The sequence below is a fragment of the Triticum dicoccoides genome, chromosome 2B, assembly GCF_002162155.2.
Source record: "Triticum dicoccoides isolate Atlit2015 ecotype Zavitan chromosome 2B, WEW_v2.0, whole genome shotgun sequence".
NCBI classification, from domain to species: Eukaryota; Viridiplantae; Streptophyta; class Magnoliopsida; order Poales; family Poaceae; genus Triticum; species Triticum dicoccoides.
Window position 1 is genome coordinate 24,470,708 of NC_041383.1, and position 25,572 is coordinate 24,496,279.

Genomic DNA, 25,572 nt, shown 5'->3' on the forward strand with positions numbered 1-25,572 from the left:
TATATCTATGTGGGCCATGTTTGTCTGGTTTGGCTGCCCAAATCAGTAGCAACTTAACTTCTCTGACAAGATAGCAATCAAGGCCAAATAAATCTGATGAAACTACTACTGTTCATCACAGCATGTGCAGACACTAGGACCATTGCAATTTCCCTGCCAAGAATGGCTCTGGACCATTGCAATTTCTAAAGGTTTTCCCTGCCAAAAAGTGGCTCTGGACCACCGCAATTTCTAAGGTTTTACCTGACAAGAATGGCAATGGCACTGGACCATTAGAATTCTGGACGTGGCAGATCTGGGTCGTTGGTTAAGTTCCAGCGTCCATCCAACAAGGCAGAAAAATAAAAACGAAATGCAGTTGAGAATAGCAACACAGATGATCTCCACTCAACTACTGTGTCAGGGTTCTAGGTTTCCAAGTCAAGTACATCTGGTACAACAACAAGGGCAGACCCAAAGAAATTTGGTACTGTATAATCCTCAACGCAGATAAAACAACCTCTAGAGTGATGAGGATTAAATGAATGAACAATGGCTGCTTCGTTCACCGCTCGAAGAGCATGACCATCTCGCAGTGCGACGTGTGGGGGAACAGATCGACCGCCATGGCCCTCTTGGGGACAAAGGGCTCCGAGTTGGGCATCGACTTGGTCCTCTGCCTCGCGAGCCCGGCGCTGCTCATGTTTCGCCATCCGCGGTGGCCCTTGTTCTTCTCCCTGTGCTCGGTTGAGGGGGTGCAGAGCTCGATCGCGTTGGCAACTAGAGTGTCTGGATTGCAGGAAATGTACCTGGTAAAATCGAAACACAAACATTAAATGTCAGAGCAGTAAGAAGTAAAGTACATGTAAATATTACGTGTTTAAACTTCTGAAAAACTACAGGTCTTTGTTTCTCTTTCTTTTTACTTCTTCTAGAATGTTTTCCAACAGAGATTTGAGATTTCAATAATGCATTTTTGTTCCCACATGGCATGACAACCTCGTGATGGGAAACTTTACTTCTCTGTTCACCAGTAGAGTACAGAGCTCACATTACTTCTCTGTTCACCAGTAGAGTACAGAGCTCACATCACTTCTCTGCTCACCAGTATAGTACAGAACAGGTATAGGGAGTACTTACACTAGACGACGTATGCGTGGATGGGTCCTCAATACCTTGATCACCTATTAAATATTCAAGATGTGAGCTTGATCCTCCACAAAGGTCGGTAGTCCAATCACAAGCAGAATGGCATAATAATAAAACAATGTATATGTAGAACCAATCAGCATTGGGTGCTTCAACCAACTATCATGGTGCTATTTAGTAGTGCAAATTTCGTTCGTAAATGACAAGGTTCATGCTTGCTAGTTGGGTCATAATGCAGGAAGAAACAGCTTCACAGCATGGTAATTTACATATTAAATTCAAATCTATACATAATTTTTAGTATTATTATTGTAACAACATCCTGGATATCTACTGTACCTGGCAATGCAACCGCACTACTCTAGTAATCACCAGCTCTATTAAAAACAAAATTTCTGTAAAGCCTGCTTCATTTGTATGGACATCCGTGACATGCATTTAACAATATATCACAGGTAAGAACGATACATTAAGCAACGAAAGGGCTAAGACTTGCTCCAAGGTATCAGGTATTAAGACTCGAGTAAGCATTTCCAAACATAAAAGTAACTATTATTTATGATAAGAAAACTACAGACTGAAATTTACTTACAGTAGGGTGAAGCCCAGCACGTGGAGGATCTACAATAGCAACAAAGTTCTTGAACTGACATGCAGTAGCTGCAAGCACATCATTTTTAGAAATCGAAGAACCTTCCTCGCGTGTTTTGGTGTGTTCTGAACAGTCAGCTGCTTTTGCATCAACGGACTCCTCATTGACCAACGATGATGCTTCCTCGCTATTTTGGTTACGAACAGCCTCATTGCATTGCTCATGTCCACCTTCCAACTCTTTGCTAACCCCATCATCCAAGTCCTCATTTATCTCACCAGTGTCATTTTTCTCTGTTAAGCTCTCCATACTTTTACCATTATCCTCTGCACCACCAACTATATCCTCTTTCTTTCCTGTACCATTAACTTCTGAATTACTTTCAGAAGCTGCAATGTGCTGCTGTGGCGAACCAAGATACTCTGTGAGAAGAGACCCCATCACATCTTCAGCCTGTTTATTCCCAGGATGAGGATTCAGTTGAGATTATTGTGGTGAGTACAAACAATTGGGAAGTCAAATGTGAAGATGATTCATGATCAGTGACACCAGAGTAATAGAATCATTCATTAGGGTTAATGAGTCTCACCTTCCCGCAGACAAAACGGCAATTTTTTATACCGTTAATAAGAGCATTTCTCTGAGCATCCACAACTGCTGATTCATTCATTTCAATTCCAACAACCTAGCATATTCAGCAAGCAAACTATGAGAAATGCTATTTCAAAGCAATGACGGAGCCATCTAACATGAATGTTCCACAACTGTGTTGTGCAATATACTGGAAACAAGAACCAGCATTGACAGTAAGATGAAACGTGCAAAAGAAATTACCATTCCAACACGGTGGGCTAATGTCAGGCCAATTGTTCCAGTCCCACAGCATACGTCAAAAAGTAATGTGTCCGAATTGAGATTGGCCCAATCACCAGCAAGGGTGTACAATCTTTCTGCAGCAAGAGTATTAACCTGTGTACTTGTGAGTTAATACCAAAGTTAACAACAAAGCTTAATTGGCAAAGTGGTTTGCAGTTCAGACAGACCTGAAAAAATGCTGTTGGTGATAGAGAGAACCGAAGATTGCTAATGTGGTCATGGATTCTTGTTTTATCCACTGCTCCCTCTTCTGATTGGTCCACTTCTGGAGCCAATAGTGGGATCAGTGGACAGTCAGCTGGTGCTACATTTGATATTCCTACGTGATCCTGCATGAGTGAAAATTTCATTAGCAGCGAATATTTCAAGAATAACAAAGAAGACTACTTCTCGAAACAAACTGCACCCGACATGTCTAAGCTTGAATGAAGAATAGACATAGCCATAAAAATCACTCACCAGTCACCACGTTCCCAAAATTGTGTATAACTGTATTAGTTGGCAAAGTCTTAAAAGTTTGATTGCACATGTTTTAAAATGACTGCTATTTTGAAATCGAGAGAAAGCTTTGTAAAGTTCAGTTCAAACAATAAAGTCTGCTATATAACTATTCAAAAGTACAAAGTCACCAACTAGGTGGCAAGTGCTAAGCAGGCTTACTGAACTGTCACAGAGGAGTGTAATACATATTAAGTTAACAAACTACGATAAAACTACATCTAGAGTAACTTAATGGACATAGGCAACACAGAATTCCTGAAGGAAAAAATGCATAGAATCATAGCTCTGATGCAACTGTTTAAACTTACTTGAACTACTATAGTTGTTAGAGGCAATGGAGGTGAGCATGTTGCAGCCCCCTGCACCAGAGTCTTGGACAATTTGGCAAACTCATCTTTCATCAGTACCTCATCAACACCTGTGGAGCATACCTGGAAATATAGAAAAGTATAGCATGTCAGTGGTACTGCCAACAGGAAATTTGTACTGCACTGAACTGACTGCACATCTCATTGTCAGTCTAAACAACCTGGATAATAATCATGACTTCTGATATTTGTGTTTGTGTATCTTGTGCAACAACAGCTTGAGCTGGACTTCTTCCCTCTCGAACCTAATATGGAAACCACAGAATAAACAGTTACCCCTGTCAGGTGGATAAGCACAGAGAAATTAACTATGCAGAATCTCAAAAGAAAACAGAAACAGAAGCATGCGATGCAGATTTAAATGCTTAGCGAGAGTTACCGTGAATTGGCGCCAAAACCCAGAATTATCAACTCTGTTCCACGCTGGTAAGCATGATAACTGCAGAAAATCTTGGAATATCATAGCATATGTACAGGACATTGCTGAAACATTTGGGCAGTCCACAGGTTCCTCAACAGCAGTCACACCCTCCCTGAGATTTTGTTGTATCAATCATAATGCTGGAAGACCAATGGACAACAAAGAAAAAAAGAAAAAAAGAAAGAGGAAGCAACAAACCAACCTGAAATTCCCAAGCATAAACCCTACCGTCTTTTTACCCGCCAAGGAATGTCCCACAGAGAACTCACACTTATTACGATACCCATCAATCACTGGGGACTCCAGAATGCCTTCAAGCTTGCAAGAAAGACCACCTGGATGATTGGACAGACACTTAGCACAAGCTAAAGAGCAGAAGATCATACAAGAAGAAGGGCATGAAAACGCGTTTGGCAGATTGCAGCTAATGTAACATGTTTATGCCAGTTACCTACAAAGAACTGCTACCGTGCATATGTTTAGTTTTAGGATACAGCCAAAAAAATAACCTTTTGTAAGATTTCTTTGTTTAGAACAATGAAATAACATGTTCCGGGTACTCGGGATTATTAGTCGGGTCAGCAGAGCAAAACAAATGAACTCACAAATTGTATGTGTTGCAAACACTCAAAGGTGAATATTAATAAAATATTCTTTTATTCAGAAAGCTTTGTATGTTGTGTGCTATACAGCCAAAAAACAACCTTCTGTAAGATTTCTTTGTTTAGAACAATGAAATAACATGTGCCTGGTACTCGGGATTATTAGTCGGGTATGCAGAGCAAAGCAAATGAACTCACAAATTGTATGTGTTGCAAACACTCATAGGTGAATATTAATAGAAGTTTTTTTTCCAGAAAGCTTTGTGTGTTGTGTGCTACACTGCTAATTGTGTTCACTTTCATCGAGATAAAGCTTGACAGACACTTTATACTCGAGCAAGATAATCTCTGTATTTTGGTGAAGAGACTCTAAATGGTACTGAAATAGAAGCAGTACTGCAGTGCAAGAGTTCCCAACTTTCTGAAGTTTCCCTTTAAGCATTTCAGATAACAAATCCAGGAGTTCATTAACAGGACAACACCATAAACAAAATTGCAAGCTGCTCAGAGCATAGCTAATGTTAATAATTGTTGTGCACATACATAGTGGGCAAGCAGAGTCCAGGTGAATGAGAGTGGAATAGGAAATAGTTGGATTAGGACAAAGTCCAACAGGCATCCGAAGTCTAGGATAAGAAAGTCAAATCTGTTAGGAGTTGTTGTGTTAGGAAAGGGCAAGGGGCCAAGCATCCACTACATTACGATGCCATGCATGACACTGTCCGTCTATCCTCGGAAATGTAAATTGTTACCCCGTAGTGAATCAATGTTACACACATATCTTACCAATATCAACATTATGTATCTATTATTTTGTGTAACAGGCCTAGGAACAATAAAAATTGAATACCATATTGTATCTCGTATCCAGGTGTTCGTAAAACACCTACATGGTGATCAACATAAGTACCAAGAATAGCACATCAACAGTTCAATACTACGAGTAGAAGGTTACCAATTTGCTTTGCGTTGGAAATCCAATCTGGTAATGTAACATCAGCTGGGCAAGCTTTCTTAGCATTCCGAGTCTGCAGTACAAGACAACAAGATAAGTGAACACAATTTCAGCAAATATACAGTTGCTTCAGAGATAAAAATGGTGGATGGACATGAAATTGAACTTACAAGTTTCTTAAGTAACTGTGCAACTGAACTTTTTTTGTGCTCTAGCTGATCACTGTATGCCATATGCGCAAGGGGCGTAACTGCGTCACGCACAGTTCTTTTACTTGCTCCTGCTGCTTCAGGTCCGGATGTTCCGTCAGCAGGAGCAACAGCGTCACTACTGTTTTCTGTTGCTGCTCCATTAATAGATAATGGTCCTTCTGAATGCAATTTCTGATGCGACCTGCGATTGGCATCTGCTATCTTTATTTGCTTTCCACCAGATCGATTCTCCTTAAGGACCTACTCAAGTTGTGAGGCAAAAATTCATTATCAGTTGTTCTATGGCCAAACAGGTCGCTAGCACGAACCAATGGAGAATTACCTCCACAGCATTTCTCAGTTGTTCAACAGTTTCAAATGTCACAAAACCAACAGTCATTCCTTTCTTCTTCTTTGCTATTGCATATGAGATTCCCTGCACAACCAGCATCGAAGTTATAGCATTAAAGTAGCATAAAATTAGACAAATGAAGTGTACTCCACAAGATACAGATGCACTTTTACTATTTTCTCAATACTTCAACCCAGAACATAAGCATCTTGTGTTCATTTCAACCTCGTTATGAACCAGACAATTTATTTAATCCATAATTTTTTCCGCTAAATCAGATCAGAAACGTTAACTCAGTTGTGTCAGTTGTTATACAAGATGTTATTCTGTTGATTTGCACAAAAAGAGATGATAATAAGGTTTATTTCAAAAACAAAACAAAAAACACCAAGAGGAGGTTACTGGACATAAAAAAAATCCGCAAAAGATGTGAAGACAATTTGTATGCAATTGAGCAGCACAAGCTTTTGGTTGCCAAACATAAATAAAGCTGATAAAAAGCCAGTTCTTCTCTAAAAACATTGGCAAGGTGAGCAAATGTCATCCTGTCCTGCCTAATTCATACAACATATGACTAGCCTCGCGTATCTGAAAAACCCACACTATAATCTGTTGGGCGTGCTCGCGACGAATCATGTAAACTGGTATTCCGTTGTCAGGTAACACCAATTTGTTTCAGAAGTATATACTAGCCTGTGTTAGGTGATTCAACCTGTCCTAGAAAAATCTCTTATCCTTAAGCCAATGCGTAGTACGCCCTCAATAGCCACCGAGAAACTCTCTGAGTCTAGCCAGTGAACTATCATGAACTCCTTTCTAATCTGATATATCAAACTTAGTAGCCTCGGAGTTACGGGGCATCCTGAATCCAATGCCACTGTTGGATACCAATTCCAGTGGTCTCAATGCAATGTACAGTTCTTCAATCTAATTCAATCTAATTCACTAGACTATTTCTGAATACACAAATGAAGTAGTAGGAGATGTGAGATAAGCATTAAGCAGTACTACTTGCCTGCTCGTCGAGGAAGGCCTTGAGCCTGTCGGTGAGCCAGTGCCGGGAGAGGCCGACGAGGCACTTGTCGAGCGAGCTCTCGTCGAAGGTGACCTCCTCCTCCTGCCCCCACCGCCCCCTCGCCTTCTCCTCCCCGTCCTCCTCCTCGGAGACCCTGCGCAGCTTCTTGGCCCGGTCGGAGGTGGGGTCCCAGGTGCCGTCGGGCCGCGGCCGCAGCTCCTCCTCCGTGTGCGCGTACCGGCACGCCTCCCCGTGGTTGCACCCGTCCGGGCCGCCCCCCCGCCGCCGGAAGAAGGAGCACAGGCTCGTCTTGGACATCGGGTGCCGCTCGCCCCCGCCCTCGCCGGTGGTGGCTGCGGCGGCGGCCTCCACCCCGGCGGGGGCGGATGGTGCTGGTGCGTCTCCGGCGGCTGTCTCCGGCGACTCCTCCTCCCTCTTGCGCTTCTCCCCGGCGGGCTCGGCCTCCTGCTGAGGCGCCGGCGGCTGCGTGGCGTCCTCCATGGCTGGATTCTCTCCGGAGGCCGCCTCCGGCGTTTCCTCCTCCCTCTTGCGCTTCTCCCCGGTGAGGTCGGGCGCCTGCTGCTCGGTCTCCTGCGGCGGCGGCGTGGTGGTGTCCTCCATGGCTGCGGGGACGGAGGGTTTGCGGAAAAGGTTTTCGGGGAGAGCTCCTGCTGTTTTCATCGAGGCGGATTTCTTTTGGGCCTTTTTGCCGAAAAACCTTTGGGCCACGCGTTTCTCCTTTTGCGCCTTCGATTTTCTTGGAGCTCTTCGGGTCCTTTTTTTTTACTAGTACAGAAGCAGTTTAATGGGCCTGCTTATGTAGCCCGCTAACCCCTCTCGTAGCGCTGCTAGAGCAGAGCCCGCCTCGCTGGCTGTACCACTGTCTCTTCGACATTCTTCAGACCTCCTCCTCCCCTCCGTCTCCGGCGGCTCTGCTCGCCGGCGCCGTTGAGGCGCGGGGACAGCCAACCAGCAGCAAGCTTGGGTGTCTCCTATGTAGGATCATATAGGTTTGTTCCTTATTGTCTTCCTTTCCACGGCCAGTCCCCTTCTCCGTCGTTGGTCCCGAGGGTAAGGTCTTCTGGATCTGTTCGCTCGACCCCAGTCCTCATCCTCGCCGTGTGTTGCAGAATCACCTCGAATCAATCTCGCTGACGGTGAGACCTACCATGTCGCTGCCGTTGCGGGCAGGGGAAGCCAGACGGAGTCCAGCTCTCCTCTCGCGAGCTGCTCCGATTGCAGAGATCCAAGGAATCTCTCTTGTTTTTGTTTATGCCGTTGCCGACGGATCCGGGCTTGTCCGGATTAATGCCGACGCCCGGTTCTCATGGATCCCTGCCATTGTTTTCTCACCTGTCAGAGCCCAACAATTTACAAGTTGTGAATTTCTAACGCCATGTGTTTCTCATCTCACCTAATGATGCTTGTCTCATGCGCCAACAACCCTGGAATCAACTTGGGCCATCCACAATTCGACAAGTCTGCAACTGATTCGGTCAGACCAACATAAGGTAATGTAGAGTCTAATAAAGCTCCAGTTGAGCATGAGTATGATGCAGCAATAGTTTCTAATAAAGCTCCAGTTGAGCATGAGTAGGTAGACGCGTGCCTCTATAAAAGCTGTGCCAAGGAGCTCTCTCTGTTGCCATTCTTTGCAGTGTAAATTTCCTCGAGACTGGCAGAGATATCACCGTCAAATGTCTCCTCCGGGTACTCAGGTGCTACTTACTTCTCCCTTGTTCATGTGTGTGTACGCTCACTTGTCACATAACTATGTATATATAGCCCATATATAGTTTTGTAATTTTTCCCACAGAAAAAGAGTTTGTTTAACCTCAAAAAGGAACCTACTTCTACATATCTCTACTCTAGATGACATATACTGATCTGTAGTGTTGATACTGATGACAATGCATATGTGTAAATCTCTTATGTGTGTGCCAAAATACATCTCAATGGACATTGTGTAAGTGTGTGTGTGGTGGTGGGCGTGTGTAGATCTACATTGTACTCTGTGTTTTCTAAGAAAACTATATCTTACTCTTGTAGTCTCCTCAAGATTAAGTGAAGTCTTGGTCACCCATTTTCTGAAACAACATGTCTACCGTGTGCTAGCAACCGTGAAATCAACTTGGAGCATCCAAATTTTAAGAATTCTCTACTGAACTGGTTTGACCAATACAAGGTAAAGTAAAGTCATGTTGATACAGATAAGCTTGTGATGTAAGCTTTTACTTTGTAAGAAACTCCAGCTGGGTAATAGGTAGGTAGCCTATAAAGCTGCGCCAAGGAGCTTTCTGATCCATCGGGAGTCCTGAGGTGTAATTTTTGCTCAAGACTGGCAGAGATATCACCATCAAATGTCTTCGTCCAATATTCAGGTGCTACTTACTTGTCCCTCGTTTTTGGGCAGATTTTTATTGTTCAAAACAATATAGTACTCCCTCCGTCCCATAATATAAGAACGTTGTCAAAAACGTTCTTATATTATGGGACGGAGGGAGTATATGATAGAATAAGCTGAATCAAAAAAGATGTACAAAGATACTTGATAAATCTAAAAGTGTTTTGGAGCATAGGATTAGATCATTGTACGGGCATAGGATTAGATCATTGTACGGGTATGAGGACGATTTAGCACTAAACATGGAAGCGTTCTGGAGCATAGGATTAGATCATTGTACGGGAATGATGGTTTTGGATCTCCACTGTTTGTACTTTATAGGGGTAGTAGATGTAAGTATTAAATGTGGAAAATATATTGTTTAAACATTTTTTTCATGCTGTAGTATATTTGTCACCTAATAAGTCCAAATAGTTTTTTGTTAATCATTCATGAAAAATACAGAAGTTCGACTTTATGTTTTCTGTGTAGTGTATTTTTCACTTCTCCTCAACTGTGACTCATGATATATACATGAAGAATAACTGCATGCCCGTATTGCGTATTTAACATATTTACAGATGGGAGAGATGAGTACCAGTGCTGGGGATAGTTGTGAGGAGGCTCTCCTAGCGAGTGCGCAAGATGATCTGATTTCCAACTTGCCAGCAGAAGGTTTACCACCATCAAGTGATATGCCATATGCGAGGTGGTACTGCTTATTTCCCCTTGTTTATGCGCATGCGTTGTGTCTTGTCATGTACCTAGATGTCTACTGCCTATCTTGTTTGTTAGTGTTTTTACACTGCGTATCTCTACTATAGATAGCAAATACTGATCTGTAGTCATGATTGAAACTGATGATGGGTTGCTTCTTTTGCGCTTTTTAACCAACCTTCGAGCCGACATGGTGCTTATTAAGTCCAAAAAAAGGGCTTATGGGCAATTTAGGTGGTAGCCCATCCAAAGTCGTTGTATGGCTGGTTGCTTCAACGGTGTGGTTGCCGGAGCTTCTTGGCCTGCATGCTGTCAACTCGTATTTGTCTAGTAGCTGCAAAAGTGCAGAATGTTGTTGAAAATGAGTTTTAAAATAAAAAATAAATTGCCAATTTTTTTTAAAAAAATCCACATATGTATATGTAAAATAGAATGTTCATTGTATTTTAAAAAGGTTTATGTATATACAAAAATTTATTCATGGATTAAGCAAGTTACATGTGTTGTAGAGAAAAGTTCATACTCCGTCCATTCTAGAATATTTGTGTTGTAGAGAAAAGATCATACTCTGTCCATTCTAGAATATAAGGTGTATCGATTTTCATGCAAGTCAAACTTGTGTATGTTTGACCAAGATTATAGAGTAAAATATCGACACCTACAATAGAAAATAAATGAAATATGAAAATACTTTTCATGGTGGATCTAATGATACAAATTTGGTACTGTAGATATTGATATTCTTTTCTACAAACTTGGTCAAACATGCACTGTTTGACTTTTCAAAAAACAAATTCACCTTATACTCTGGAACTGAGGGAGTAGATTTTGGGAAAGTTGTTCATACACATGTGAATTTATGTTTAATTATACTTAAAAAAATAAAAGTTCAAAGCTTGCAAAAAAAATAGAAAACATAAACTGGGGAGCAAAAACAAATTATGTTTAAGCAAAGTGAAAATTGAAGCGTAAAAAGGAAAAAAGAAAACTAAATGAAAAGAGAACAAATGAAGAACAAAGAAAAAGCATAGGAAGAAAATCGCTTGAAGAAACCGGAAATAGGCCCAGGTTAAGCGTGCAGGCATGAGAGTCTCTATAGGGGGTGGCCCTATGTGGGCGCCCCTATGTCTCGCATTAAGCGAGATGAGATGGATCGATCCTTGGATCGCCTAGTCGCTTCCCAGCGCTGCTAGCCACAGCCACAGGCACAACTTGTTGTACACTTGGAGAACGCGTGCTACTAGAAGAAAATTAGCCGGGTTTTACCATGTTTACTTATTTTTCATGTTTTTACTTACTTTTTCTTTTCTTTTCTTTTCTTCATTTTACTCGTCTAATTCAACATGCTTTTCTATGTTTTTCTTTTTACTCGGTTTTTCCAGACTTTTTCCAAAATAATATCGATTAACAAACACTTAAAAGGTTGAATAAGTATTGAAAAAATGTTGAATAAGTATTAAAAACTGTTGAACAAGTATTTGAAAATGTTGAACAAGTATTTGAAAATGCTGAATAAATATTAAAAATGTTGACTGAGTATTAAAAATTGTTGAACGCGTATTTGAAAAATGTTGAACAAGTATTTGAAAAATGTTGAATAATTATTAAAAATGTTGAACAAATATTTGAACAATGTTCAATATGTATTAAAAAATGTTGAACGACTATTTGAAAAATGTCGAACATGTATTAGAAAAATTTTGAACATGTATTAAGATGTTGAACAAGTATTTAAAAAATATTGAATAATCGTTTGGACAATGTTGAACGTGTGTACAAAAAAATGTTGATTATTTATTAAATAAATGCTTTTGACATATGCGAAAATATTGAGTGAAAACAAAAAGAAACCTAAGAAAAAACAAAAGAAAAACAAAAAATGAAGAAGCAATGTTAGACATGTATTTGAAAAATATTGATGACATATACAAAAAAATGTAGAATAATGTCCACAAGAACAAACAATCCAATAAAGAAAACAAAACAAACAAAAGAAAAAATAACGTAGAAAATGCAAATAAAGAATGAAAAAGTGCAGAAGAAAAAAAAAGAAATAAAAGAAAAGGAAAAAAACAAAAAGAAACAGCTTGAACCTTAAGTAGGGCAGCGCCTGGTTTCTCTTGGAAGACCAGGGATCGATTCCCACATCTCCCATTTTTGGGTAATATTTTTCTGGTTCTGCGCATGCGAATGGGCTTTTCCAATAAAACATGAGGAAGGAGAAACCTTCAGCTAGAGCTCGCTGCTGTGGCTTAATGCGATAATTTTTTTTTGAGTATCGCTTAATGCGATAAATAGTCGCTGCGCCTCTATGTCTCACGTCAGGGGGAGCCCCAGATGGGCCGGCCCAGCCGCGCGGGAGGCCTCCGCCTGTTGTTTTGCCTGTTTTTCGTTCTCATTTTGTTTGCTATATGTTTGTACTTTTCTTTGAACTTACAAAAAACAATCATCAAAAACACATATGGAAAAATGTTCAACAATTATTTGAAAAATATTAAATAAGTATTAACAAATTTTGAATAAAAGTTTGAAAAATGTTGAACAAGGATTTTAAAATGGTGAATAAGTATTAAAAATGTTGAATGTGTATTTGAAAAATGTTGAATGAGTATTTAAAAATGTTGAATATGTATTAAAATGTTGAACAAGTTTTTGATGTACAATAAGTATTAAAAAATGTTGAACGAGTATTTGGAAATGATGAATAAGTATTTGGAGAAATGTTGAATAAGTATTAGAATGTTGAACAAGTATTTGAAAAATTGTTGAATAAGCATTTGGACAATGTTGAACGTGTTTACAAAAAATGTTGATCACTTATTAGAAAAATGTGTTTGACATATATGAAAATGTAGAGTGAAAACGAAAAACAAATATAAGAAAAAACAAAAGAAAAACAAAAAATGATGAAGAAAAAAGAAAACCAAACAAAAAAAAGAAGAAACAATGAAGAACTGGCTCTTTTGCCCTATATGTAATGTAAGGTGCGCCCTAATATGCATCCCGAACATGGTGCTTATGGAGTGGTTTGCTTCGCTACACCACATCGAAGAAACCCATGTTCAAATCCTGGATCGACTTTGCGCTCTCTCTCCCTTTTTCTCCACGCTATTTCTGTTAGTGCCTGGTATTGGGCCGGCCTGTTACTATAGCTTCGACGCGAGGGGTTCCTTCTGCCTCGCTTAATGCGATATATAGTCGGGGCGCTCTATAGGTGTAGAACATTTCGTCAACAGCAACGCTACAATCCACGTGCCATCAATGTTCACCCTCTCAACACTATTTGGCATACATGTACGGATTGGGCCATCAGCACTTTACATTGTCTTAGTTACGTATCAACAGCAACGCTAACCAAGAACTGCATAATCCCACCATGTCCTTGGTTAACCCCACATTAGAAGTGTAAGTCGATCAGTACAGGGCGGTGTGTGTTATTTGGTGATATCATGTTCTCATATGTGCGCTTGACCTATCCACAGGGTACAAATCAAAACCATCTTGGATACAGTGGAGAAAGGAGGATTGATGGATGACGATACCTTAGACTTTGCTATTAGAAATATGGCGAGAGAGAAATCAAGTGATGGGGGTCTAAAAAAATCTAAATATTCATGCCGCAAGCACTACATTACTTCGTACTTTGCGGTAAGTTCAAGATTTTCTTTCTTTGCACTTGCAGATATTAATTATGCTCTCCAGGTCATCTTAATTGTCATGTTAAATGGTTGTCTTTATTTTCCTCGTAGGTAGGTGCCACCCGTGAACGGAACAATGACAATGTTAATGATCCTGAAGTGGACCCTTTTTTCAATAAGGACTTTGAGTGCATGGATGCTTCCGAAAGTAACAATATAGATGTGGTATGCATATGTTGTCTTTATATTAAATTGATTGTATTTTCTTTAGTATTATTTTGGTTATATTGATGCAAAAACATTATTGGAATATATTACAGCTATGCATTCCAGTCAACCATCTATGTCATTGGACATTGTATGCTTACGACATGAAAAACGATAAGCTAAGTATTTTGGATTCAAAGGAAAACTACTCCCGTCATGAAGGCATTCCATATAAGATCGGCAAAGCTCTTGAGAGGGTACAAAAAGATTATGGATTGTTCAAAAATAAGTCTAATTTCAGTCTTTGGCCCCATGTGTTTCCTCGAGTACCTCAGCAAGGATACGGGTGCTAATTATCTCTTGCATAATCCATTTTTATGCTTAAATTTTCCATTGATACAAGTACCTGGTGATTCATTGTGGATTATCTTTTGTGTGTAGGACCAATGATTGTGGGTTCTTCGTCTTCAAGTTTATGTGTCACTGGAATGGCCATAAACTCACTGGGTTAATTTCCCGGGTAAACTAATCTAGCCCCTAAGTATATTTTTTTTCTGGTAATCACTTTGAATAATATTGTATGCTTTGTAGGAAACAATGGACTTGCGGAATGAATTTCTAGCATACATACACTCTTTCAACATAAACGAAGCAGGTGTGTTGTCTGATAGTCCATATTGGCTGATAAAAAACTTCCTTCAGCTCCAGCTTATCAAAAAGCTATTGATATATATCGTCTCTGGTTAAATCTTAAATATAGCAAAAATAATCAAGAAATATGTGTTCAATATACGTCCTATACATATCTCAAACAATTATATAGTTTTCCTTTGCTACATATTTATTTAGATATCTCCAGCATAATGCATGCTTGTTTACCCCATTTTGTTGGTAGTTGTTTCATGAATATCAATAATAGTGTATGTTTTGGTATTATTTTTCCCTACCTAAGTATTCTGCTAAAACTGCCTTAAATCAATGAATTTGTATTTCTTAGGTAATGGAAAACTTATGTGAAAACAAAAACACTTATAGCTGGGCTATGCTGGTAACTATAGAATGGACCTATGGTAACTTTAGTTGTGTCATGTTGATAACTGCGGCGTGAACAACCTCGGTAACTACATAATAACCATGGTGATAACTATAACATGGACAACTTATTAACTATAATTTCTTCATGTTCATAACTATAGCATGAACAAACTTATAATTATACTTGTGTCATGTTGGTAATTATAGCATGGACAACTGGGTAACTATATAATAACGATGTTTGTAATTATGACATATGCAACTTGATAACCACATAAGTAATAACCACGTTGGTAATTATAGCATGGGCAACCTGATAAAAATAGCTGTGTCATGTTGGTAACCGTAGCATAGGCAACTCGTAACTATAGTTGTCTCATGTTTAGTAATGACAGCACGAGCAGCTGAGTAACTACATAATCGCTATATTCATAACTATAATAGCACAGGCAATTGGTAACTTTTTTTCCAAAAAGAGGAATATATTAATATCATGAAGATACCAATTACACACAGCCTCTGCATCAACAAGATATCATAAGGACATCCTGGATGTACATAGCCCGAAAAGAAAACAAAACAGAAAGGTAAAAAAGAACGGATGCCTTGCCACAGTGATCAACCCCTCTCAGCCACAACACACAAATCACTACCAAATACAACACCCAGAAAATATAAAAGATCTTCAAAAGCGACGCCTTCAAGAAGAAAACAGTGCACAAGCATTGTCGTTACTTGATCCAAGATCATAGGTTTTCATCCTGGAGAAAGACCGCACTCTCAAAACAATACCTTTAGCAAGGCAATTTTCAGGAACAAACAATGAAGGCCAGACCTTAAGTTTTCACCCTGAAAGTCATGACTCGACACCCAAGGAGCACCACAAAAATGAAATCCTCCAGTGCTGTCGCCCCCACTTGTCACTGCTGCTTCTGAAAGTTATCAAACACCTAGCTGACCCCATCGCCTCCAAGGCCCCCTCCGCCTTACTGATCCTCTGGTCTCAGCCATCACGACTTTCTCCACTGCTGGCTGGGCCATGGAAATCGAGATACCGACATGTCCCATGGTGTCAACAACCAGCAGGGCTTCGCTTCATGCCCTCATGAAATCGCGTAGGCTGATATGGACGCACACGACTGGGTTCTATCCGATCTAGATATCCCTGGGCAAGATCCTCAACAGTAGTTTTGGAACACGTCGACGGCCAGATCTAGGAGGACCGATCATGTGGATCCTTGTCGTGATGCGATAAGAGCACAAGATCGCCATCACACCGCTGCCTCCACCACGCTGACGCCACCCCGCCACGATGGAGGTCACCGGCCCGCGTTGCCCACAACCCGAGCACCACCACTGACCAATTCCACGGGCAAGCCGCCAGATCCATGGTGGTCAGCCCCAGCACCGCCTCGACCAACCCCAAAGTAGGGAGGAGAGGAAGGCACTGCCACCCTACCCGCGAGACGCGGCCGCCGCACAGGAGGCCAGATCCGCACGGATCCGATCCCCCAGGGACGGCGGCAGCCAGCACCGCATGAGACAGCTCCAGCGACCCTAGGCCGAGAAGCCGCAGGTCGCCGATGCTTGAGAGGCGAGAGGCGGGGCACCGCTCCAGTCTGATCAGAGCCGCCTTCCACCTGCTGCCGCGCCGCCAAGAGTTCCCCTTCCCATGGAAGACGCCACCCGCCGCGTAGAAGGGGGCCCGTGGCCGCCTGCTCCACGAGAACTTTGCCTGCGAGAGAAGCACCGGCGACGACAAGGAGGTGGATGGGGAGGAGAGGCAGCCGGAGGTCGAGGCGATTTGATCGCCACCCAAGTCGCCCCTGGGGAGGGAGTGACGCGAGGGCCTCTATTCAAGCTTTTCTCGGACAGTTGGTTTCTGAACTTTATGTTGGTAACTACTGTTGTCTCATGTTGGTAACTAGCATGAGCAACCTGGTAAGTACATAATTGACATGGCGTCAGATCAATGCAACGTAGGCTATGCGTACATGGAAAAGTTTTATGTTGGTAACAGTAGCATGGGCCGTTCGGAACTACAATTTTCTCGTGCTAGTGTAGTATGGGCAGCCTGATAACTGATACTTCCTCCGTTCCTAAATATTTGTCTTTCTAGACATTTCAAATGGACTACCACATACGGATGTATGTAGACATATTTTAGAGTGTAGATTCACTCATTTTGCTTCGTATATAGTCAGTTGTTGAAATCTCTAGAAAGACAAATATTTAGGAACGGAGGGAGTAGTTTACATGCTCATTACTGTAGAATGGGCTGCTGGTAACTATAATTGTCCCATGTTGATAACTGTAACATAGGCAGCCTGATAACTACATAGTTAACATGTTGGTAATTGCAGCATGACTCACCAGTAACTATATTTAACTCATGTTGCTAAGTGTAGCATGAGCAGCTGGGTTACTACTGACATGGTGGTAACTAGGCGTACAAAAGGTAACTACAACTTGCTGTGACCATTAGATCTAGCGTGAACCTCAGACATCCACCTCGTACTCGGGGAGTTGGGCATGTCGTCCTCCAACAAAGCTCCTCCTCGTCCATCCTTCACCATCAGCAAAGTATAGTGGAAAAAGGTGTGCTAATGATCTCGGTGGGTTTGCCCATATACAAATAAGCCCTTGGCTAGAAACCACACACACAGTATTGTTTGTCTATTTGCTTGTTGGACTCGGTCTTAGTCATGTGGTCAAGAGTTCAATTACCACCTCAAGTGCCTTTTTGTCTTAAAAAAATAAAATTGGTGGAAACACGGGAGATTAAACCGATGAAAAAAAAGGGTACTGGTGAAGGGAACGTGAAAAATTGAATCATGACCCATGATCTTGATATGATGGATAACGAGTTGTTTGGCGCTAAAACTAAAAGTCTAACATTCGTAGAATAGCTTTTGCATTATATTATTATGTGTTAATAAGTGAAAGGCCTGCTCGAGGAAAAGTTAATTTGGATCACATGTGAATGAGCTCGGTGAATAGAACATTTTGAAACAACGCAATCAATTTTCTCAAAATTGTACATAAGCAAATGCAATATAGATTTTCCTGGTACATATTTTTATTCACGGTCCACAGAAAGGACGTGCAATGGTAAAAATTAATCTGACTTTTTGCTTTTATGGACTCACAAATTTGTCTATTTTGTATGGATTATCTATGCATATGTCTTTTTTGTAGACCACAATTTTTTTTAATAATTTACTTTTTATCCCGAATCCCAAATAAACTGCACTAGTGCTCAATGCTTACTTTGAGACGTCAATGGACATTAAGTAGCCGTAGTCGTAATAGTGCATTATTAAACATAGGGAGACTTTGTGACAATTGAACTCTTGCCAACTTTTTTTCTAAATTCAACATAAAGTCATGCTCTATGTACCTGTTACATTTTCATTATTTCTAGACTTTGCTATATTTAAAGAATTTTTCATTATATGATTTCCTTTATTTCCTTTTTATGAGTAGACCCCTTAGATGGGGTAGCTTTCGCAGAAACTCAAGAACGAACACGAGATCGTCCAAGGCCACTAGGCAAGCTACCTCTTATTATATTCACATTATACTTTGAAATATTTTGTTTGCGTAAAAATTCTATATGAGCTGTACTTGAATCAAACTTGGAATCTACATTGTGAAAGCCCTCCCAAAATCTGAAAAAATTACCATAGCTTGTATCTCTATCCATCGGAGCTTGTAAAATCCTGAAGACACCCTTTGATCTTTTGAACAAAAATTCAAAAACGAAAATACACAAGCCTCCCTTTCAGTGGTGGTGGGATCATAGCCATTGGCCTCACTTGGCAGTTTCGTCGAGCCGGTCCACACCTGCCAACGTATTCTTAGAACCCTTGGACCATGCAGTTAGCTCAACTGTGCATGTGAGCGACGCACAATGCTGCACTTGCTGGTGGCCGTGTCAACTGTTACAATTGAGAAGTGAATCGACATTCTGTATTAGTCTTTCTAATAGTATATGATCAGACATAGGGAGACTCCGTTACAATTGAACCCTAACTAAGTATTTTTTTTGAACTCACATAATTTCATACTCTATGTACCGGTTACGTTTTCATTATTTCTAGATTTTGCTATATTTTAAGGATTTTCATATTGTGCTTTTTTTGTTTATTTTTCTTTTATGATTAGGCCCCGTAGAGGGGGTAGCTTTGGAGAAACCTCAAGAATGGACACGAGATATTTCAAGGCCACCAGGCAAGTCTCTTTTCATATTCAGACTGTACTTGAATCAAAATTGGAAGCATTATAAAAGCCATCCCAAAATTCTGAGAAAATTATCGTAACTTGTATCTATCCATTAGTGGGTTTCTTTTAAAATCATCAAGTACCATTTGATCTTTTGAAAATAATAATTTAGAACTAAAAATAAACTCAAATATCCCTTTGAAAATTTGAACTTTCCTTTGGCCATTCTAGTGCGTAAATGCACTAAGCCTCGCCTCCTCCTTACTGCTTGTGGGATCATGGACCACGGCCTCACTTTCCAGTTTCACCGAGTCGCTCCACACCTGACAGTGTACTCTTAAAAGCCATAGGGGTATCCACGTGTCAACTGTTAGGAATATGCTTGTGTACCCTGGTTACTGTAGACCAAGTCAATATATATACACATACATGTGTAATACAACATGGAGAAAGTCTGATGTACGGCCAATCCCTTGTTTGCCCTATCTTCACGAATTGGAGGTGGGTTTGGGAGAAAACACAAGGGGGGAAACACTCTATTGGACAAGACCCACACACAAGATACCCAAATCACAAAGCAAAGGGATGGATCTCAAGCACTCAATAAAGGAAAAGATACAACGTGGTTCATCCAAATCTCAAGGAGAGACGGGTCTTGGTAATCCTATGGGTGGGTTGGGGGGGGGGGATCGGCCTTGATAGTTCACTTGGAAAATCCTTCTCCTCTAGGAAGGCCTTGTTGATCTAGAGAGACCCTTCTCCTCTAGGAAGGCCTTGTTGATCTAGAGAGATCGTTCTCCTCTAGGAAGGCCTTGTTGATCTAGAGAGATAAGTCTTGTTCCTCTAGGAGGAGATAAATCCCACAGTGGAGATACATGAGCTAAGCTCTATGGTTGGAGTTCTAATCTTAGCTAACCCTAAAAATGAGGTGGGAAAGGCTAATTATAGTCCTAGTCACAAAGGGTAAGTCGGGGAGATGAGAGAGGGGATACATGGCTACTTGGCCAGATCAGCGCACAGCCAGGCGCCAATACCGATGCCTGTGCTGGAAGTTTCGGTTAATCCGGACATAACAGAAGTATCGGGCAGGTGCCGGTGACATGTCGTGCAAGACCAGTAGCTTCTCTCACACTGGAGCTGTCGAGGCCAGTAGTACCGGGGTACTTGTAGTACCTGAGTGAAACCCAAAAGTACCGGGGTCTCTAGGAACTTCTTCTCCTTGATTCTTCCTTCTCTTCCATGCTTCCCTAGCGGATGCATGGTGTAGGAGTGCTCTTGTGCTTGGACTCCTCGACAAGTGTGAAGCTCCTCTCAAACCTATGCATGCACACGAAAGTAGGGTCAAGTAGTATACCATCCAAGAAGGGATCAAGCGGGCACATGTAAAGGAAAAGATTCACCTTTATATATATGAAGTAGATGTTGCATGTGTCTCTTGACAATGGGGCTCTTGACATGATGATGTCCGTAGGGTGCTTCGCACCACAACCCCTTATACAACAGGGATAATACAAAGGTTGTGCGCGACTATAAATATAACTCACTTCCCCCCTCTTAAAATTCATGGCCGATTAACAACACTAAGTTTGGACAGGTATAGGTTGTGTTGTGCTCTAGTCTGGGCCTTTGTAAAGAAATCCACCAACTGTAACTCGGAAAGCATGTCATGAAGAGCAATCTTATGACCATGCACACAGGAGCACACATAGGAAGCATCAACACAAATATGCTTGGTGAGCTCATGCTTCACACGCTGCACGTAATACTGTAGCATTTGTACTATCGGGGAAGAGAGGAGTAGGTCTAGTAACAGAAACACCAAACATCCCCAAGCAGCCATCGCATCCAAGTTACCTTAGCTGTCAGAAGAGCCATATCGCGCAACTCAACCTCGCACCCGAATGGAAAATTGCCATATGTTTGACTTCCTGGGAATGAAAGAACCACCAAGAGAGACACGATAAGCAGAAAGGGACCAACGATCGAAAGTATCACTTGCCTAAGTAGCATATAAATAGAATTGAAGCTATAAAGTACCAGTGTGGGAACAAAAGACGTCGAGTGAGTATCCCACGAAAATATTGTAAAACACGAAGGCGACTGTCATGAACTAAAGAGGGAGAAGTGACAAACTGACTCAGAATGTGGACATGATAGGAGATATTCGGACGAGCAACAACGAGATAGAATGAAAGCACTCTACTATGGAGATTAGATTATCCAGTACAGGACTCATCTTGTTGACCAAACACTTTGAAATGACTTTATAAATTGCATTACAAAGGCTTATAGGTCTATACTCGGTCAACTTGGTAGGATTCGAGACTTTAGGTTAGCACTGTGGATGTGGAGTTCACCACCTCTGGCATGATGTGAAGCAAAAAATTTCTTCACTGCCACAATCACATCATCCCTTAGATTTTCTCAATTACGCTGAAAAAGCCGTGCCGGGAGGCTATCTGGGCCCGGAGCCTTTAAGGGCCCAATTTGGAGAAGCACATCCAAGATCTCTTGGCCCGTAAATGATGTTGTTAGTCGTGCATTATCCTAATCGATTAACCTTGGAGCAAATAAATCAAGTACTATCGAAGTGTCCAGATTAAGATCTGTAGAAAAGATAGACTAAAAATATTCATACACCATGTTCCTCATAGTTTGTACATCTGAATGTTTCACCCCGTTGTTGTCCATCAAGTCACACATCTTATTTTTCCTAGCCCTCCAAATTGCTTTGCTTTGACAATACTTCGTGTTTCAATTTCCTTCTTTCAACCTGTAATACGAGATCTCTGTAACCACATCATCTGCTCCTTATACAACAACTCATTCATTGTATCTGTTACCTTCCGTATCTCATGTCTGTCCATGTTCATAATCATAAGTTGGTCGAGTTGAAACTGTGACTTCTCCAACTCTCTTGCAATGTTCCCAAATTTGCACTTGCTCCAAGTTCAGAGGGTGGACATGGTGTATTCCAAGGCCAAAGGGTTTATATGCATTCGTTATAACCTCTGGAAGTGCTGTATCCCACTCCCATAGAATAAATATCATACTACCTGCATCTAGAGCCATAAAGGCCCCCCTCCGGTTCTCCCCTCAGCAAGAGCGGCACATGGTCAAAACATTGGGACACCAAGTGTTGCACCGAATATAAAGCATACATATTATTCCATCCCTTTGCGGCTACAACACAGTCTAATCTCAGCTTAACATTAGCATTACCTCCTCTTTTGTTATCATGTCTATGTGGTACTCCAGAGAAACCCAAATCCACTAGACTGCAAATCTCCAGCGAGTCCCCAAAGGCAATCATTTGAGCCTCATGTCTTGGGGTAGCTGAAAAATGTTCAAAGTCCTACAAGGCTTCATTAAAGTCTCCAATCACCAACCACGGTAAATCTGATACAGAACTCAAACTCTGAAGTTTAGACCACATTATGTGTTGATTCTCAACCCGTGGCTCTCCATAGACACAAGTAATCCTCCATTGTTCTCTAGAATTTGTGATCCTTACCTGAGCATCAATGTATCGATCATCCTTATCAATGATATCAACAATACAAGGTTCGTGCCAATACAATGCCAAGCTTCCACTCAAACCCCTACTATCCACGCCCTTAAATCCCTAGCCCAAGCCGGCCCCTCTTACTCCCCATCCTCTCCGCTTTCTCCGTTGTCTAACATAAGAACACAAATTTTGGGAAATGCGACCTAACCATCGTCGCTAGCTCTCGAACTATCCGGGTATTCCCCCTCCCGGCAGTTCCAACTGATAATATTCATTGGGCTCAGCCGTCTTCCTCATGGAAGACCGCCTCAATTGTGTCATCTAAATCCATATTTTCCTCCCCACCCCTGTCTCCTTCTCTTCATGACATGTACTTTTCTGGCGTACCCGAGGGTGGAGTCGAGGCACCAGCTTCACATGCAGATCCATGATAACCCACAAGTATAGGGGATCGCAACAGTTTTCGAGGGTAGAGTATTCAACCCAAATTTATTGATTCGACACAAAGGGAGCCAAAGAATATTCTCAAGTATTAGCAGTTGAGTTGTCAATTCAACCACACCTGGATAACTTAGTATCTGCAACAAAGTATTTAGTAGCAAAGTAGTATGATAGTAATGGTAACAGTGGCAAAAGTAACGATAGTAGTTTTGTAGTAATTATAACAGTAGCAACGGTAAAGTAAATAAGCAAAGCACAATATGTGAAAAGCTCGTAGGCATTGGATCAATGATGGATAATTATGTTGGATGCGATTCCTCATGTAATAGTTATAACATAGGGTGACACAGAACTAGCTCCAGTTCATCAATGTAATGTAGGTATGTATTCCGAATATAGTCATACTTGCTTATGGAAAAGAACTTGCATGACATCTTTTGTCCTACCCTCCCGTGGCAGCGGGGTCCTAATGGAAACTAAGGGATATTAAGGCCTCCTTTTAATAGAGAACCGGACCAAAGCATTAGCACATAATGAATACATGAACTCCTCAAACTATGGTCATCACCGAGAAGTATCCCAATTATTGTCACTTCGGGGTTGTCGGATCATAACACATAATAGGTGACAATAGACTTGCAAGATAGGATCAAGAACTCACATATATTCATGAAAACATAATAGGTTCAGATCTGAAATCATGGCACTCGGGCCCTAGTGACAAGCATTAAGCATAGAAAAGTCATAGCAACATCAATCTCAGAACATAGGGGATACTAGGGATCAAACCCTAACAAAACTAACTTGATTACATGGTAAATCTCATCCAACCTATCACCGTCCAGCAAGCCTACGATGGAATTACTCACGCACGGCGGTGAGCATCATGAAATTGGTGATGGAGGATGGTTGATGATGACGACGACGACGAATCCCCCTCTCCGGAGCCCCGAACGGACTCCAGATCAGCCCTCCCGAGAGAGATTAGGGCTTGGCGGTGACTCCGTATCGTAAAACGCGATGAAACTTTCTCTTTGATTTTTTTCTCCGCAGAAGGGAATATATGGAGTTGGAGTTGAGGTCGGTGGACATCCAGGGGGCCCACGAGGCAGGGGGGACGCGCCCCCCACCCTCGTGGACAGGGTGTGGGCCCCTGGCCTTGATTCTTTCGCCAGTATTTTTTATATTTTCCAAAAATAATCTCCATGGATTTTCAGGTCATTCCGAGAACTTTTGTTTCCGCACAAAAATAACAGCATGGCAGTTCTGCTGAAAACAGCGTCAGTCCGGGTTAGTCTCATTCAAATCATGCAAGTTAGAGTCCAAAACAAGGGCAAAAGTGTTTGGAAAAATAGATACGACGGAGACGTATCAACCCACCCTACAGCAAAAGAACTGTGTCGACCACCTTTCCTGTGAGATTTCAAACGAGTTGTCCCGTAACGTTCATCGACCCATCATCCCTCACCAACCTCTTCCGTGCACCTCTACCCTAATCTCCTCCACCATCGTTGTATTGGGCTAGATCCATGCATCAAAGGGAGCTTCGTGCTCTGTCATGGTTCCTCTTCCTCCTTCACTGTTATTACTTTGTGCCCTAGCTCCCCTACCTCCTCCATCTCTCTGCCCTCTCCCTCGATTTCCAGTCATCCCTCTTCCACTTCCTCCCTCCATGAAACAGCGACCCCTACCACCTCCCATAAGACCCCCATTAGGGTCATTATTCCACAACAACTAGTTCCCCCATTCACAAGAACTTGGATCATGTATATACCATCACCGCATTCATCCACCGCATGGCCCATGCAACCACAAAAGTAACAAAAATCTAGAAGCTTTTCATAGTAAATCGGGTACTTCTTCCTTTCTTCCAGTGTAATTGGGATGAATCTCACCAATGGCTTCTTGACATCGACAAACACCCTCGCTCAAAGAGTGCTTGCAGGGTTGATCCACCACAAACGACGACCCTCCTACTTTCTTTGCAACCTTCTCTGCTAGCTCCTTCTTCCTCGTTAGCCCATCCGACAAGCCCTTGATTCGTGACCACACCGACTTTTTGTCAAGTATAGTCCAAGATGTTTGTGAAACTGTCATACTCAACAATCACCACCGGATCCTTCCGTAACAACCATGGTCTTCCCTCCATCACCCTTTTCCAATCACCTGACATTGATCCAAGAACAGGTTAGGCCCCTTGATGCTTAATGTGACGCCCTAAGCAGAAGCCCAAGCGCTCCTCGCTATATTCAAAAGCGTTGCATTCCAAGCAGTATGAACCCTAAACACCCCAAGCCACCCTGATAGATTGTTGAGGTCTTTGATGAAGTCCTCCACTTACCCTGATAGATTCAGGTCTTCCTCTTCTTCTCCATAGAGATTGAGACCATCAAAGCTGCCCTCAAGGTTTGGTTTTGG

The 25,572-nt window shown here is 41.7% G+C and overlaps 2 protein-coding genes across 2 annotated transcripts in view; one reads left to right on the top strand and one right to left on the bottom strand.

Moving 5' to 3' along the window:
• Positions 1 to 342: 342 nt before the first annotated feature.
• Positions 343 to 7,646, bottom strand: LOC119361890 (zinc finger CCCH domain-containing protein 24-like). The gene is made up of 14 exons (XM_037627053.1): positions 7,002 to 7,646; positions 5,978 to 6,070; positions 5,614 to 5,895; positions 5,444 to 5,516; positions 4,089 to 4,221; positions 3,845 to 3,998; positions 3,627 to 3,710; positions 3,406 to 3,528; positions 2,764 to 2,925; positions 2,555 to 2,689; positions 2,310 to 2,405; positions 1,721 to 2,173; positions 1,120 to 1,163; positions 343 to 788 (listed from the first exon to the last, which is right to left on the bottom strand). Exons 1-14 carry the CDS (start codon positions 7,620 to 7,622, stop codon positions 545 to 547), a joined length of 2,697 nt encoding a protein of 898 aa, XP_037482950.1. The 5' UTR covers positions 7,623 to 7,646; the 3' UTR covers positions 343 to 544.
• A 111-nt stretch (positions 7,647 to 7,757) lies between these two features.
• Positions 7,758 to 25,572, top strand: part of LOC119361889 — a 44,101-nt gene continuing 26,286 nt past the window's right edge. The window contains exons 1-12 of the mRNA XM_037627052.1: positions 7,758 to 8,011; positions 8,132 to 8,512; positions 8,585 to 8,719; positions 9,051 to 9,186; positions 9,265 to 9,382; positions 9,966 to 10,093; positions 13,584 to 13,749; positions 13,851 to 13,964; positions 14,060 to 14,292; positions 14,388 to 14,466; positions 14,538 to 14,601; positions 19,149 to 19,214. Coding sequence (XP_037482949.1) covers positions 9,362 to 9,382; positions 9,966 to 10,093; positions 13,584 to 13,749; positions 13,851 to 13,964; positions 14,060 to 14,292; positions 14,388 to 14,466; positions 14,538 to 14,601; positions 19,149 to 19,214 — 871 coding nt within the window. The 5' untranslated portion in view covers positions 7,758 to 8,011; positions 8,132 to 8,512; positions 8,585 to 8,719; positions 9,051 to 9,186; positions 9,265 to 9,361. The remainder of the gene's footprint in view (positions 8,012 to 8,131; positions 8,513 to 8,584; positions 8,720 to 9,050; positions 9,187 to 9,264; positions 9,383 to 9,965; positions 10,094 to 13,583; positions 13,750 to 13,850; positions 13,965 to 14,059; positions 14,293 to 14,387; positions 14,467 to 14,537; positions 14,602 to 19,148; positions 19,215 to 25,572) is intronic.